The sequence below is a fragment of the Homalodisca vitripennis genome, chromosome 1 (genome assembly GCF_021130785.1).
Source record: "Homalodisca vitripennis isolate AUS2020 chromosome 1, UT_GWSS_2.1, whole genome shotgun sequence".
Taxonomy (NCBI): Eukaryota; Metazoa; Arthropoda; class Insecta; order Hemiptera; family Cicadellidae; genus Homalodisca; species Homalodisca vitripennis.
Window position 1 is genome coordinate 156,847,348 of NC_060207.1, and position 15,076 is coordinate 156,862,423.

The 15,076-nt window shown below is 36.0% G+C and overlaps 1 protein-coding gene across 2 annotated transcripts in view; it reads right to left on the reverse strand.

The window, feature by feature from the left end:
- Positions 1-15,076, reverse strand: part of LOC124374535 (cytoplasmic dynein 2 intermediate chain 2-like) — a 29,554-nt gene continuing 14,478 nt past the window's right edge. For both annotated transcript variants that reach the window (XM_046832740.1, XM_046832745.1), the window contains 5 exons: positions 13,435-13,642; positions 8,159-8,301; positions 7,565-7,707; positions 6,076-6,281; positions 1-382 (listed from right to left, as the gene is read on the reverse strand). In XM_046832740.1, coding sequence (XP_046688696.1) covers positions 292-382; positions 6,076-6,281; positions 7,565-7,707; positions 8,159-8,301; positions 13,435-13,642 — 791 coding nt within the window. In that variant the 3' untranslated portion in view covers positions 1-291. The remainder of the gene's footprint in view (positions 383-6,075; positions 6,282-7,564; positions 7,708-8,158; positions 8,302-13,434; positions 13,643-15,076) is intronic.

The window sequence follows — 15,076 nt, forward strand, 5'->3', positions numbered from 1 at the left end:
TATGTAAACCTCTTTATTAATATTATAAAATAAGTCCTGACCAACTTTCACTTAATGGACAGCATCTCATTTGGCTAGTGATGTATTCAGGTTCACAGAGGAACAATTTTTGTGCAACAATCCCAATCTATTTGGGTTCTACAATTTCTAATCACATCATTATGAATGTGTAATATGTAACCATACAATGGCTACAACATAATACGTGTTAAGACAGAAACACGTGTAATCATAAACTGCAAGTAAAATTACGTGATATTTTAGTGAACTTAAAACTACTCCTCACAAATATTACAAATGCATAGGTTTAGTTGGTATATGTGAAGGTATTTTCCAGACATGTGTAGTACCTTCTATGTCACCAATAGCAAACAGTCGGGTACTGAAACAAAAAAAATTAAATTTGCAATATAAAATGAAAACTTACTAATCCAAACAAATAGTCCAAAATATCTTTCAAGTGGATAGTCGAGTGATGATCTTAAATAATGTTGTCATGTTTTTAGAAAATTAGCTGCATTATTATTTTCTGAACCATATGCACTCGAAGGCAGTATTTATAATTTGTCCTTGGATCTCATATGGCCAGCTCTACTAGCCACTGCCATTTTGTCGGAAGTGCGGATTAATTTTTGCTGTATTGTTATCTCAGCTTGTATGTCTAGCTGTACTGGCCAAGATATAATACGTCCATAGCTTGTAAGGCCATCACCTCTGGCTATTAAACACAGCAGTTATTTTATAATATTCTCTTTTTTTCACAGGTGAGTGCTGAAACCTATCGAGCAGTTTTATTTTCAAGTAATTTTTAAATAAAGCAATAAATATTAAATTAGCCTATTATTTTTCTCTAAACATTGACTGTGCAAACAAGATGAATGATACGTAGTGGGCCTATACACTGAAGTGATAGACGGGATAGAAACCTAGACAATTTTACTAGAAGACGTGTGCTAACTATTTTTGACTACACATTCATATGTATTTTTAAAAGTTTTATTTCGTAAAGAATGAGAAAAATGTAAAATAAAATATCTGAGTATAAAATAACTGTAAAAGTTTATTTTATTACATATCTTTGTTAACAATATTCGTATAAGAGTTATATTTCCTTAATGTATGTTTATCTTTTTATTAGAAAGATTCATTAAAAATAAATTAAAAATTATTTTTCATTTCTTTTTTAAACATTTAAATTACTATGAAAATAACGAATAGGAAATTGAAAAATAATTCCAATCTGAAGAGGCACTTATCGATGGAAGGGAGAAATGGATTAAAAAGGAGGCCTACCCTACAAAACAAGTCCTGAAGTTTTACACAGATGGTTCACGCCTTGACTCTAGGGCAGGATACGGATTATACGAACCAGGAGTTAACATGGCAGTGCCCCTGAGAAAACATGCCATGGTATTCCAAGTGGAAGTCATGGCAATAGACTCATACAAATGAGGACAAAAGGATTAAAATACAAGTCTTGATACTTTCTGATAGTCAGGCTGCACTACAGGTACTTGATATCTGATTGTTTGACTCGAAAGCAGTCTGGGAATGTAAGAATGCTCTAGCTTAGCTGGCAACGAATAACAGAGTAACACTCGGTTGGGTGCTGGGTCATGAGGGCATTCATGGAAATGAAAAAGCAGACATCCTCGCCAAAAAGGGAGCGGAGTCCATAATGGTGAGGCCTGAGCCAGGTTGCGGGATAGCTTTCTCCAACAGCAAAACTCTTGTTAAAGATTGGGAAAAAAGGATAAGAAACATTAATTGGAGTAGAGCCTCAGGATTAAAACTATCCAAAATGTTTATCTCTCCTAACGTTAAACGGTGGGCAGCTCTTGGATCAGAGTAAGGAGGATATAAGACTGATATTAGGGATGTTGACAGGACATGGCCCCCTAAGGAAACATCTTATGAGCCTTAACCAGACTAACGAATGTAGACTCTGTGGAGAAGAGGAGGAATCAGCAGAGCATATTTGGTTAGATTGTCCTGCCATCTTAGAAACTCTGAAAAGATTCCTGGGAGCATATCTCCTCAGCCCCAAGGATATCAGAGAACAGGAGCCCTCAAATCTGATAGGCTTGTGCAAAAGCCCTGGACTTTGAGGACACAAAAAAAGAGCGCAAAAGGTTAAGCTCTTAAAAACAATGCACATAAGTCGATTTGGACAATTTAGGTGGCCATAAGTATATTTTGAAGAGTTAACTGAGTAGCAAAACCGTTGTTTATTGATTTTCCTTATAGACAGTTCCAGAAACAATACTCAACTCCTCCTATCCCTTATCATTACACAGGATCAGTCCAAAGGTAGTCGGAACTAGATCGCCCTACACAGTTTACACACATTAATGACATCCCGTTTAAAGTTGTTATTTTTGCTACAGGTATCAGTTTTTAATTTAAGGTCATGGAACACGACACTTCAGGTAAGTACATATAAGATATTATTATTTTTTCTACATGGTATTTCTACATTTATTATTATTATTCTACATTGGGTCTTAAAAATAGGCCATCTAAAAAATTATTTTGTTGTTAAAGGATTAGTTTTGGAAAACTTAGTTGTGTTTCCCTCTCTCCCCACTGTATTTTCTTTACAACTCATTAATTTGGATTTTCAGCTAATATACATTAAAGATTACCCACAAGTTTTAATAATAATTGAGTTTAAAGATATTTAGTCACATCAAACAAACAAAATTATTTGACTTTTTCTGCAATAAAATTTGTTTTAACTGTAACAGACTCAAGTACCTAGGGTGTGGAAGTGGTGACGCACAGACATTTGTTTGAGCAGATGTGTGAGTAAAATTTGCCATCAACCAATGATAAACTTGAATACTTGGAAAATCATCTCTTATCTAGTATCCTTGATCTTCAATGATAAGGTCTGCAATGCAGCCATGGACATGTCTACAAATCCTTTATCCACAGGATTTTAAGGAGAAAACATGAAATCAGTCCAAATGCTCTGGATTTTGGAATTTCCATCCTACATGCCAGAATTCGGATATTTAAATGTATATTACATTTAACCTACAAATTGGCAATACAAATTTATCACAAGAAAAGGACCCAGGAGCAGAGAATTTTAGAGAAAAATTTAGAGCAGAGAGGAAACAAAAAATACAATAGAGAATTTGTCATGAAATTAGTGTCTTGGTAAATGCTCAGATCTCATTTTGGCAACTCCAACAATGACAACATTAGAAGACAGATTGTTTGATTTTTAATGATCCACAACTGGTTGCTGACATCTCAGGGATTAGCTATGATCTGATTTATGGACTGAAAGTTATATTGGAAGCTATCTCAAGTGGGCATTTAATAAATGTAGAAAAATATGACCCTTACACCTTAGAAACAGCAAAGCTCTATGTTGATTTATATCAACGGCATCCTATGAGTCCAACAATGCACAAATTCCTGATTCATGGTAGGGCTATTATAGAGAATAATTATAAGAGGTAGCAGAAGCCCAGAATGCACATTTTTGGTATAGCCTAAATTATGCTTGAAAGTTCTTGAGGGAAGGTTGCAATGAGAATATGTATAATAGACTATTCTTAAGCTCAGATCCATTTACAAGTAGTACGTAAAGGATTAATAAGAAACCAATGGTAACAACAAACCTTACCCAGCCAAATAAGGTTGATGAAGTGGAAATAATGAGATGATTTTCAAATATGGTGGTTAACAAATTGTTTTTATCGTGGAACATCCTATATTTAATTTATAACAGGAAATGAGATTTATTCATGTTAAGAAAATTTTGTTCATCCAAAATGACAGAATCGAAAATGGTGCTGTGTTCAATGCAAGCTTTTATTTACTTAAAACATAATCAGTTAGTGAATGGTTTTTTTAGTACAAGGAACATACAGTCGACTCTCGATAATTCGAAATTGGCGGGACATGCAAAAAAATTCGAATTAGTGAGAGTTTTGAATTACCGAGAGTTTCGATTTATTGAGAGGAAAAGAAAACTATTCGAATTACCAAGAGTTTTTTTATTAAACACACAATGTCATACGGCAAACTAACAAAAACTTAAAGAACATTAATTTCTAATGATTCAATCGGAACACACACTGTCGCTAACGCTAGCGCTCTCCCCACAAACTTTTTTAAAAAATATACCATTACGTTTTTTGAAATTAGTCAACCAGCCTTCGCTTGCTGCAAAGCTGGGGATGCCAAGCTCTTTAGCATATGCCTTGCCCTTTCTTTTAAAAGCGAACCTCCAACAGGAACATTTTTATCTCTACACTGTCTAAGCCATGTGACTAAACACTCTTCTAATCTAGGATATTCACCTTTTGTCGTTCTTTTTCTTCCTGCTACGGAACTCACTTCAACTATTTTTTGTTTATTTTTTAGAATGGTAGACAAGGTACTCGCAGGGATTTGTAATGTTTTTGCAACTTCTGACTTCGCTTTACCACTTTCTACCGCCGCGATCACTTCTTTCTTTTCCGAAAGAGAAAGATATTTATATTTTTGCTTAGTAGCCATCACGACAAACACTTCTTACACACAACAAACACGACTTCCACACAACATGGCGCAAACATAACCAACACTGCAAAGAGTATGCTCTGGGACACAGGATGCAAAGTTTCTTGTTATGATAGGAATAAGTTGAAATGCGTGTTTCCCACCGGCCGACTCTCAATTCGAATTACAAAGAGTTCTGTCGAGTGAACTTCGAATTACTGCGTGTTCTGTATCGGCCTAACCTCAATTCGTTTACGTCATTTCGAATTATAGAGAGTTCCGCCGACAAGACTTCGAATTACTGCGTGTTCAAAATTAGTCTGTCCTCTGTGGTAAGTTCGAAATACCGAGTGTATCAAAATGCATTGAAAAATTTCGAAATAGCGAGAGTTTTTCAAGGGACCGGCCTTTTCGTTCGAATTACCAAGAGTTTTGAATTATCGAATGTTTGAATTATCGAGAGTCGGCTGTATTAGTGTTTGAATATGCATTTACAAATATTTTAAAACCAATAGAAAATTTTAGAATTTAAAATTTTAGATTTACTGTTTTAAATGAAGGTCTGTTTAAAAAGTTATCTGTTTCAAGATAGCTTTCAGATTTATAGTCTGCAATACCATAGCCTATTTAAAAAGACATTCAACCTATATTTTTCTAACAAAGCTAATGTAAAAATCGTTTTAAAATTAACTTTTTTTTATAATTTAACTTATTAAATATAATTTTTAGGGATTTAATTAATGTATTTTAGTCCATTCAATTATCTTGACTGCCTAAATCAGCCAAATTAACCTAAGTGCGGCAGACAATATATCAGTTTTTTTTTACACCTGAAGAAGAGGGAGGATTTCAATCCCAAAATGTAATGTTATACTTTTGTGTAACATATACCAATTGTAAATACTGAAATCCTACTGTTTTCGAGTTTTTGAATGAGATACAGGTTACTAGTGACAATCTCTAAATAAGCGCTTTGTGACCATAGCGGAGAGAACCCAGAGTGAGGAAAAGGTTCAAAATCAAGCCTATATCAGAAACAACCAGCAACTTTCGGAAAGACAGCTCAGCACTTCTACAAGTATTGTAACTGAATGAAGGAAAAAGTTCCCCTGATTGAACACAGATAATAATTCTGTGAACTTTCTCACTCCACTTCATATACATGGCATGACATACAGACATATTGATGAAATTTAACAAAAGGCATTTGGGTTTGGTTTATTCCAAACCACAAATCCGTAATGAAACTGAATATCTATTTTAGAGCCACCAAAGTACATTTTCCACTATTATGTAACCAGGTTCCAGGTTGGAGTGCCGATGGCCGAGTGGTCTAAGTCGTTGGACTTTGGGTCTGAGTTAGAGATAGCGCAGGTTCAAATCCTGTCTGTGACCATTGCACTTTTTATCAGTACCATTGGCCTTGTACTGTATCGACTCTCCCCCTTATTCTGTTTGATAAGATCCACGCACAGGCCAGTGGCCCATGAGGGCGGACAGAATAAGGCTTAAAAGGAGATCGGCCTCTCCTTAAAAAAAAAAAAAAAGGTAGTAAACAATAAACAGTTTACATACCTTTTGGTGTTAAAGGCAGCAGCAGATATGTGAGCTTTATTCTCAGTGTTGTCTGGTGTAAGTGCACTGAGAGTATCTCCAGTGTGGGAGTTGTACAGTGACACTACAGCCTGGTCTCCCCACCCAGCCAGAACATGGGCCTGAGCAGGAGCCCAGCACAACCCTACCAGGCTTCCTACTCCACATATCTCTCGCTCTGCACGTCGCTACAACAACAAAAATTATTTCATCATATTAAACATTTTAAATCATTTAATGACCTGTAAGTGAAGGCTGAAAAGAAAAGTAAGACAATTGATATTAATTTTAATCTTAATCACTAGAGATTTGTGGATTTAAAAATCACTATCTGATACAAATTGAATACAATATTCTTGTTTGTTGAAAGTTTATCCATAACCAGAATAAGTTCTTTTTTATAATTCCATCACTATTAACTCACTCATTAAAATCCATTTTAGAGGCAACTGTTGTTTTTTTTTATGTTTAAGAGCTTATTCAGAAAACAATTTCAAACTTTGTTGTATTTCATAATTTAAGTACTCAATAAGTATACACTTTACAACAAAAATTACATTAAAAATATTTGGATGTATATTAATTACATCTTTAAAATTAGATATTCCATAATGCTACGATTAAAGTAAGAGCGTAAAATGCTTGGGATTTAACATTGTTTTTATGGGAAAAAAATCAAGGTAATTTTAATACAGCTGGGTCTTAATTCTACTAAATAACTGCCAATTCACTTCCTGTATTCAAACTTGTTAAAAAAATTTCAATTAAAATGATAAGAGTATTTTTTTTTAATGGTCACACTGACAAAAAATATACCAAAAAGATTATTTCAAATGTTTTGTTTTTTAGGGTCAAATAAATAAAGGAATTTAAATAAAATCAGGCATTGATATATTATTTAGAGCAGAAACTTCATCATGGATAGGATTTGTTCAGTTGCTAAACAATAACAAGTAATCTAATATAACAATACAAAATTGACTGGCAATGACTGAAAAATTCCCTATTAGAAACTTTATGAAGATTTGAGCATTGTTCATGTTTGTTTGTGCAAGGTTCCAAACATTTCATAACAGAAGAAAAACAAATAAGAATACATATATACAATACATATAAGTATACAAGAGGTATAGCTGATTAAAATAATAGTTAAAAGTGAGACAGGAGATTGACATGATTTCTTGTTAACCCTCGAACCAAATATTGTTTTTAATCAGGTATTTCAATGAGAATAAATTAATGCTAAGAATAAATACAGCCTTCGTTTTTAGAAATAGTATGCAGCTTTGTAAGAGGATTATTGGAAGAAATGCCTAAGGACTACACGCTTTCCACCAACTACAAGAAGAGAAATGTTACCCTGTGTAAACCAATCTTTGAATGTAGGTAACAGTCCCAGGAACAGTTTTGACTAACCCTAATAATTTGTCAGTTCAAGAGTTTGTAGTCGAGTCACTATTCTAAGAAATACCTGAAAGAGAGAATAAATCCTGATCGTCTGGTCAGTGGAGACAGTTGCGAACACGTCGTCATGGTGAGGAGAGAACTCTACGCATGTCACAGTTGCAGGCTGCGGCTCAAAACTACTTATCACTGGGTCCTTCACCAGATGCTCTGTGAAACAGGCAGCATTAAGTTTATACCACAAATAAATATTTCACAAACCTTTAATTATTTATTTATCAGGGAGGAAAATGTTGTTTTGTCATCCTGAGAGAAGTTTTACCATACAAAGCTGGAAGAGGTAATTGTTTTGAGAATGGTAAAGAACCTAACTCTTACAATGCACATAACAATGTTGCTCTGCAAAAACAATTTTTTATAAATGAAAACATATTAATATCTGTGTTCTATATTACTACTTAGTGTACCCAGTAATGATTTACGCTATAACCTCGATAGGCAAATAATGTTTGTTTTTTGTTAGCAATGTTGTAATCATTATAATAGAAACACAATGCGCATTTGGAGGGAATAAAGCTCCTTTATACAGCAGGAGAGAGAAAATAAATTTCTTACCTAAAAAATATTGTTTGTGGGTCAATAAATAGACTGATCACCTAACCTGAGGCCACAGGTTTGGCAGCTGAAGCTGAGCAGTGGTGGAGTGCCCCTCCTTCCAATGCCACGACAAACATGTCCTGCTTGTGGTGGGGGAAGGCAAAACAGCTGATCCCTGCCTGTAAATTGGTGGTATCACAGCAGTACCTGCCAACAACGTGAAACTGAAATATTTTATTCTTGGATATTTAATTTTAAATTTGTAACTTATGTAATTGAATTTTAGGAGAAATGATATGAAATATTTATACAGAGAAAATCTCTGGTTTGTTACGGAATTAAAATCGATATAAAATATTTAATGAAATATTATTATTCATATACAAATCAGATATACAAAAAGATTAATTTATAGATTCAATAAACATGCTAGAAACCAAAATTTATAGATTCAATAAACATCTAGAAACCAAAATTTCACTAATTTTTCTCTAGATTCACAGGAAAATGTATTTTTATCCACTAGCCTAAGATCGGCAAAACTTCTATGAACAATCACAAATTTAGTTTAAGACAATAAAAAAGTTCAACAAAACTTGTTTTACTTTATTTCCATATATTATGTATGATTTAAATTTTCAAAATTATAAAAATAAACCAATTACGTGATTTGACTGAGTACGTACAGAATAACTGGCAGTTCAAATGATTTAATACTTCTTGTCAAAAACTTCAGCGACTTTATTCAACTAAACTCCCAGTTCTCTACAAAACATTAAAAAAAATAATGAGAAAACAGATTTCTGTTTATTTTTGAAAACCATTGGAGATAACGAAAAGAGTACACACTTTAATACACTTTTCATCTTAATGAGACATTTAAAATTATGTAAAACATTATGATTGTTACTATTTAAACATTTTTACTTTTATGAATTTTGAATTTTTCAAAATTTTAGTTGGGGTCAACACCAAAATACTCTTAAAAGTAGTTATATGGCATATTAGAATGAAGCTGAGTTTCTTGTGAGTAAGAAATTGGAATCAGAATAAACAAAACTCAAACGAATAAAAAACATGGGGCATTCCGTAAATTTGAACATTTTTCCAAAAAACTGCCACCATTTTGAAACAGATTGAGATAAGTGAATTCTGTTTTCTCCAATGAGTTCCTTTTAACAAGACCTTTAAAATGATGTAAGATTTGCCCTAACCTTAAACTTAAAAATGTTTAGACTTGAACACTAGACTGATAATTTTGGAACAACTGTACGTAGATTCTAATGAACATATTTTCAACATGGGGGATTTATGGAGAAAACACTTTGTTTTATGTCAATTCACTAAACCAATCGAGGATATTATCATTACACCAAAATAGCTCATCACCTTTTCGAGGATATGTTCCGAAACTGCATAGACCTATTAGCAAATGTATTTCTAACAGATATAAAAAAATCATAACTAGAAGCTCAATAAAGGTAGAAAGCTGTTTTTAGTAAATTCAACAATTTTGGAACAAATTTTGCTGCCACATGTATTATACCCAAAACACTTAAAAAAATGTTATTCCATGAGCCTATTGATATGTCAACATCATCTCTCTGATTGTACTGTGGTGATTGTTCATAACTAATTTTTCCACTTTTTTCACTAATTAAGTTGATGTGCTGGGCGCATCCGGAATGTTCGTCATCTGAGTGCCCACTCATAATTCACACAGAGGGTGATCTTGCTTGTATATCGAAATCTCTGTACACCTCTTGCAGAGCTGGATTTATATATGGGCTTAAAGGGCTAAAGTCCAACACAGCAGATTTTGAGGGGAGGGGACAACTAATGGGGGAGGAAATTCACAAATATACATAAGTTCAAAAGAAAGTGATAAAATGTGTTACAAAGAGCCATTTAAAACATATCAGAACATAAAACCAAAAGGAAGGCTCTACCTCTGATAATATCTTTGGTAGTGTTATACGTACTGAAACACATAGTGTTTAAATCTACATAAAAAAACAAATTATGGAATTGGTGACAAGGTAAGGCACCATAATTTTATATAATTGCCTTAAAAACATAGACCACTATAGAGAAACATAGTTTTGTTTGTTGAACTGGCTTGATTTATTGAGAATTATTTAATATAAATTTACAGCATCTGCTACATTGTTATAATTATATTTTGTTTCACCTTATTCCATTTTATATCTATGTAAATTTTTATTCAATTATGACTAGCTGAGTGTTTAGTGAAACCTCTCCCACCTGTTACTGATAAATTAGAAGACAAAAATTTGGTATGAAACTTTACCTCTACATTGCTACTGAAAATTGTAAACATTGGCTCATCAGAAGTCTTGATCTCTGTCTGTCAGAAAGTTACTCTGTCTAGATTAGTCTTATGGGTAACCATGTTGCCAATGAAAAAAAACAGAATAAACAAATTGGTAAACATAATATATTATAAAGTTAATCTTATGACATTTTTCAGTATCAACACATGTGATTAAGTTAATTTCTTGAATTGGTTGGTTTCATACAGAGCTTGAATATTTCAGCTTAACTTATCTGTTAATCCTCTAAGAGCTGATATCGTGCCATGCAATGTCAGCGAGCCACTCAATAGTGCTAACTAAACAAGGTTACCAACCAGATTTCATACAGAGCTTGAACATTTCAGCTTAACTTATCTGTTAATCCTCTAAGAGCTGATATCATGCCATGCAATGTCAGCGAGCCACTCAGTAGTGCTAACTACACAAGGTTACCAACCAGATTTCAAACAGAGCTTGAACATTTCAGCTTAACTTGCAATGTAATTTTTATATCAATTTAAACAGTAAAGATTTTTTATCGTACAAGCATGGATCATGGATGGTGAATAGTTTCTGAAGCCTTAAACAATCTCATTAAGATTTTCTGGTATATTTACAGAGCCATCTTCTAACTAAAGTAACTTCTACCTGTCTCCTATGTCTAAAAGTAAGTATGAGAATTCATCAATTATTAGGACACTATTAAGGTGTAATGTTATATTAACCCACAAGGATAAAACTATAATTTTGTGCCACAGATAGGATGACTTCATAGAAGTCTTAACTTTATCAATGCAAGTTACACTCTGAAGTTTTTGAGATATCTTCGGACTACTCAGAAAGTAGATAACATTTTGCTCTGTAGTCACTAGAGGCCATGATCCTGAAGAAAACAGTGTACATTAGATTCTTTATCGATCATTGTTTGTTGACCATTAAGGGGGATGGCTCCTCTTATACACCCATACACAACTCTCTCATCCAGTTGGAAAGTCATTTAAAAAAATTATATGTATGTTTCATCACCAGTGACAATTTTTGGAAATAATCTGCTGATCACAATTATTTGTCAATATATCAGCTAGATGAGGTTATTACTATGGAATTAGCAAAAATTAAATAAAAATCTAAGCATAAAAAGCGATAAACATAGTTTGTTTTGCTCCATTATTAATCTCGATGTCAATGTCAAATTAAAGCTTAGCTTTCTGTTTCATGTAGAAGATAAGTTTTGAAAACTTTCTGGTCCCCTTCAAAGTACTCCCCTCCACAAGCCACTACCTTATTCCAATGCTCCTCCCACTTCCGGAAACACACCTTAAATTCATTTTGCGGAATGGCTAACAGGTTCTTCGTTGCATTTTGTTTTATTTGTTCTACATCGTCAAATGGTTTTCCTTTCAAAGGAATTTTTAATTTCGGAAATAGCCAGAAGTCACAAGGAGCTATGTTAGGACTGTAGGGAGGCTGTCGTAGTTGGTTGATGTCGTGTTTAACCAAAACGCTGAATAAGATTTGAGGAATGAGCTGGCGCGTTGTCGTGGTGCAGGATCCAGTCACATCTTGTCCACAGTTCAGGTCGTTTCCTTCGCACTGCATCTCGTAGCCGCCTTAAGACCTCAAGATAATACTCCTTATTCACTGTCTGGCCTCTTGGAGCATATATGTGATAAACAACGCCGTTCTGGTAAAAAAAAAACTGTCAGCATTGTCTTGACATTGCTTCGACTTTGTCTTGCTTTTTTCGGTCGTTGCTCTTCGCAAGTTTTCCACTGTGAAGATTAAGCCTTTGTTTCAGGGTCGTAGCCATAAACCCATGACTAATCACCAGTAATAACTTTTTTAAATAGCCCTGGGTCCCTTTTTATCAAATCCAGATTGTCCTGTGCGGTTTCAAGTCGACAGTTCTTTTGGTTTTCTGTCAGCAGCCGAGGAACAAATTTTGCTGAACACGGTTTTTTTAAATCTTCGTGTAAAATGTTACAAACTGACGATTTTGGTATTCCTAAAACTTCTTCCAGCTCTCGGGCAGTCAATCGACGGTTTTCATTAATTGCTGCACGAACACGTTCAACATTTTCAGCGTTTCTGGCCGTTGAAGGCCTGCCAGATCGGTCATCACTCTCCACTGATATGCGGCCATTTTTAAACCGCCTAAACCACTCTTTTATTTGTGTATCGCTCATAGACATGTCACCATAAACTTTCTGTATCATAGTAATCGTATCTGATGCTGAATGGTCAAGTTTTTGGCAAAATTTAATGCAAATGCGCTGTTCAGTTATATTGAAATGCGACGCACACACGGCAGTACTGTACGGAACAGAGCGCTGTGACTCACTGAGTGACCGGATCGTATTCAATGCCTAATATGGGAAAGAGTAGCCTCGCCCCTCCCCTCCAATAACCGGTTCGAGCCGGTCGGTTACGCCGCGGCTGCCTACTGGTCGGCGGTCGGATACTTTTTGGACAGACCTCATATTATCTGAACTGGCTTATATGATATTTTTACTAACTAGTTGCTAAATTGTAAAAAGATGTGTATACTTCTCGATTTTGGGTAGAATGAACCAGAACAGCATGTACCATCTGTCTGTCCACAGGTCATGTCAAAAATAAAATGAGCTATTAACTTGAAACTTTGCATTGCATGTAACTTCAGCGAAGACTATTACATGACACATGGTGTGACATACTCCCACCTTGTTTTATTACTATTTATTAAAAGTAAAATATTACACTTTAACATAAAATTAACCAACTTCAGATAACTTTGAATGATTCACAAGTAATTACTCAAGAATTTAATAACAATCTGAAGAAGGACTTTTGAGTACTAAAACAAAAATCACAATCATTCTCTGAAAGCAACCAATTTTATTAACGGAGAATTCATGCAGTATTTCAGATGAATACTGTCATAAAAATATCCAATCTCTTACTGTGTATTGATAATAACAACTTAATGAAAAACACAAGGGATTCTTCAAGGTGTGATTTATAAGAACTCATCCTCATAGCTTACCTTTCCAACACTTGGTAAGACATCAACTGTGGGGACACCTTCCAGAAGTAGAGATGACCGTCTGTCCCTGACGAGACCAGGGTAACAGCTGTTCCTGTGCCCAGGACCCAGCGCACTTGTGTGACTGAGTCTGCATGCGTTGTACGGCTCACATTGACTAATGATGCCTCAGAGCCCTCTCTTGCTGTGTCCCATACGAGCACCTCACCTACATACAAAGTGTGCAGCTGCTCAGATAGTTAATGGTAGCGAGACCAGGGTAAGAGCTGTTCCTGTGCCCAGGACTCAGTGCACTTGTGTGACTGAGTCTGCATGCGTTGTACGGCTCACATTGACTAATGATGCCTCAGAGCCCAATCTTGCTGTGTCCCATACGAGCACCTCACCTACATACAAAGTGTGCAGCTGCTCAGATAGTTAATGGTAGCGAGACCAGGGTAAGAGCTGTTCCTGTGCCCAGGACTCAGTGCACTTGTGTGACTGAGTCTGCATGCGTTGTATGGCTCACATTGACTAATGATGCCTCAGAGCCCTCTCTTGCTGTGTCCCATACGAGCACCTCACCTACATACAAAGTGTGCAGCTGCTCAGATAGTTAATGGTAGCGAGACCAGGGTAAGAGCTGTTCCTGTGCCCAGGACTCAGTGCACTTGTGTGACTGAGTCCTGCATGCGTTGTACGGCTCACATTGACTAATGATGCCTCAGAGCCCTCTCTTGTTTTGTCCCTTTACGAGCACCTCTACCTACATACAAAGTGTGCAGCTGCCAGATAGTTAGTGGTTCGAGACCCAGGGGTAAGATATTCCTCTTACCCAGGACCCAGTGCACTTGTGTGACTGAGTCCTGCAGCGTTTACGGCTCACTTGACTAATGATGCATCAGCAGCCCTCTCGTTGCTGTGTCCCATACGACACCTCACCTACATACAAAGTGTCGCAGCTGCTCAGATAGTTAGTGGTTGCAGACCAGGTAAAGATATTCCTCTACCCAGGACCCAGTTGTCCTTGTGTGACTGAGTCTGCATGCTTGTAACGGCTCTCATTGTCTAATGATGCTCCGACACTCTCTTGCGTTGCCCATACAGCACCTCACCTACATACAAAGTGGTGCAGCTGCTCAGATAGTTTAGTGGTTGCGAGACCAGGGTAAGATATTCCTCTTATCCAGGACCCAGTCACTTGTGTGACTGAGGTCTGCATGCGTTGTAACGGCTCACATTTGACTAATGATGCCTCAGACAGCCCTCTCTATTGCTGTGTCCCATACGAGCACCTCACCTACATACGAAAGTGTGCAGCAGCTCAGATAGTATCTGGTGCGAGACCAGAGTAAAGATATTCCTCTACCCAGGACCCAGTGCAACTTGTTGTGACTGATTCTGCAAGCGTTGTATGGCTCCACATTGACTAATGATATGCTCAAGCCCTCTCTCTGTTTGTGTCCCTTACGAGTCTCCTCACCTACATACAAAGTGTGCAGCGCCAGATAGTTAGTGGTTGCGAGACCAGGGTAAGGATAATGTCCTCTACCCAAGGACCCAGTGCACTTGTGTGCTGAGTCGTGCATGCGTTGTATGGCTCACATTGACTCTAATGATGCCTCAAGGCCCTCTCTTGTTGTGTCCCATACGAGCACCTCAC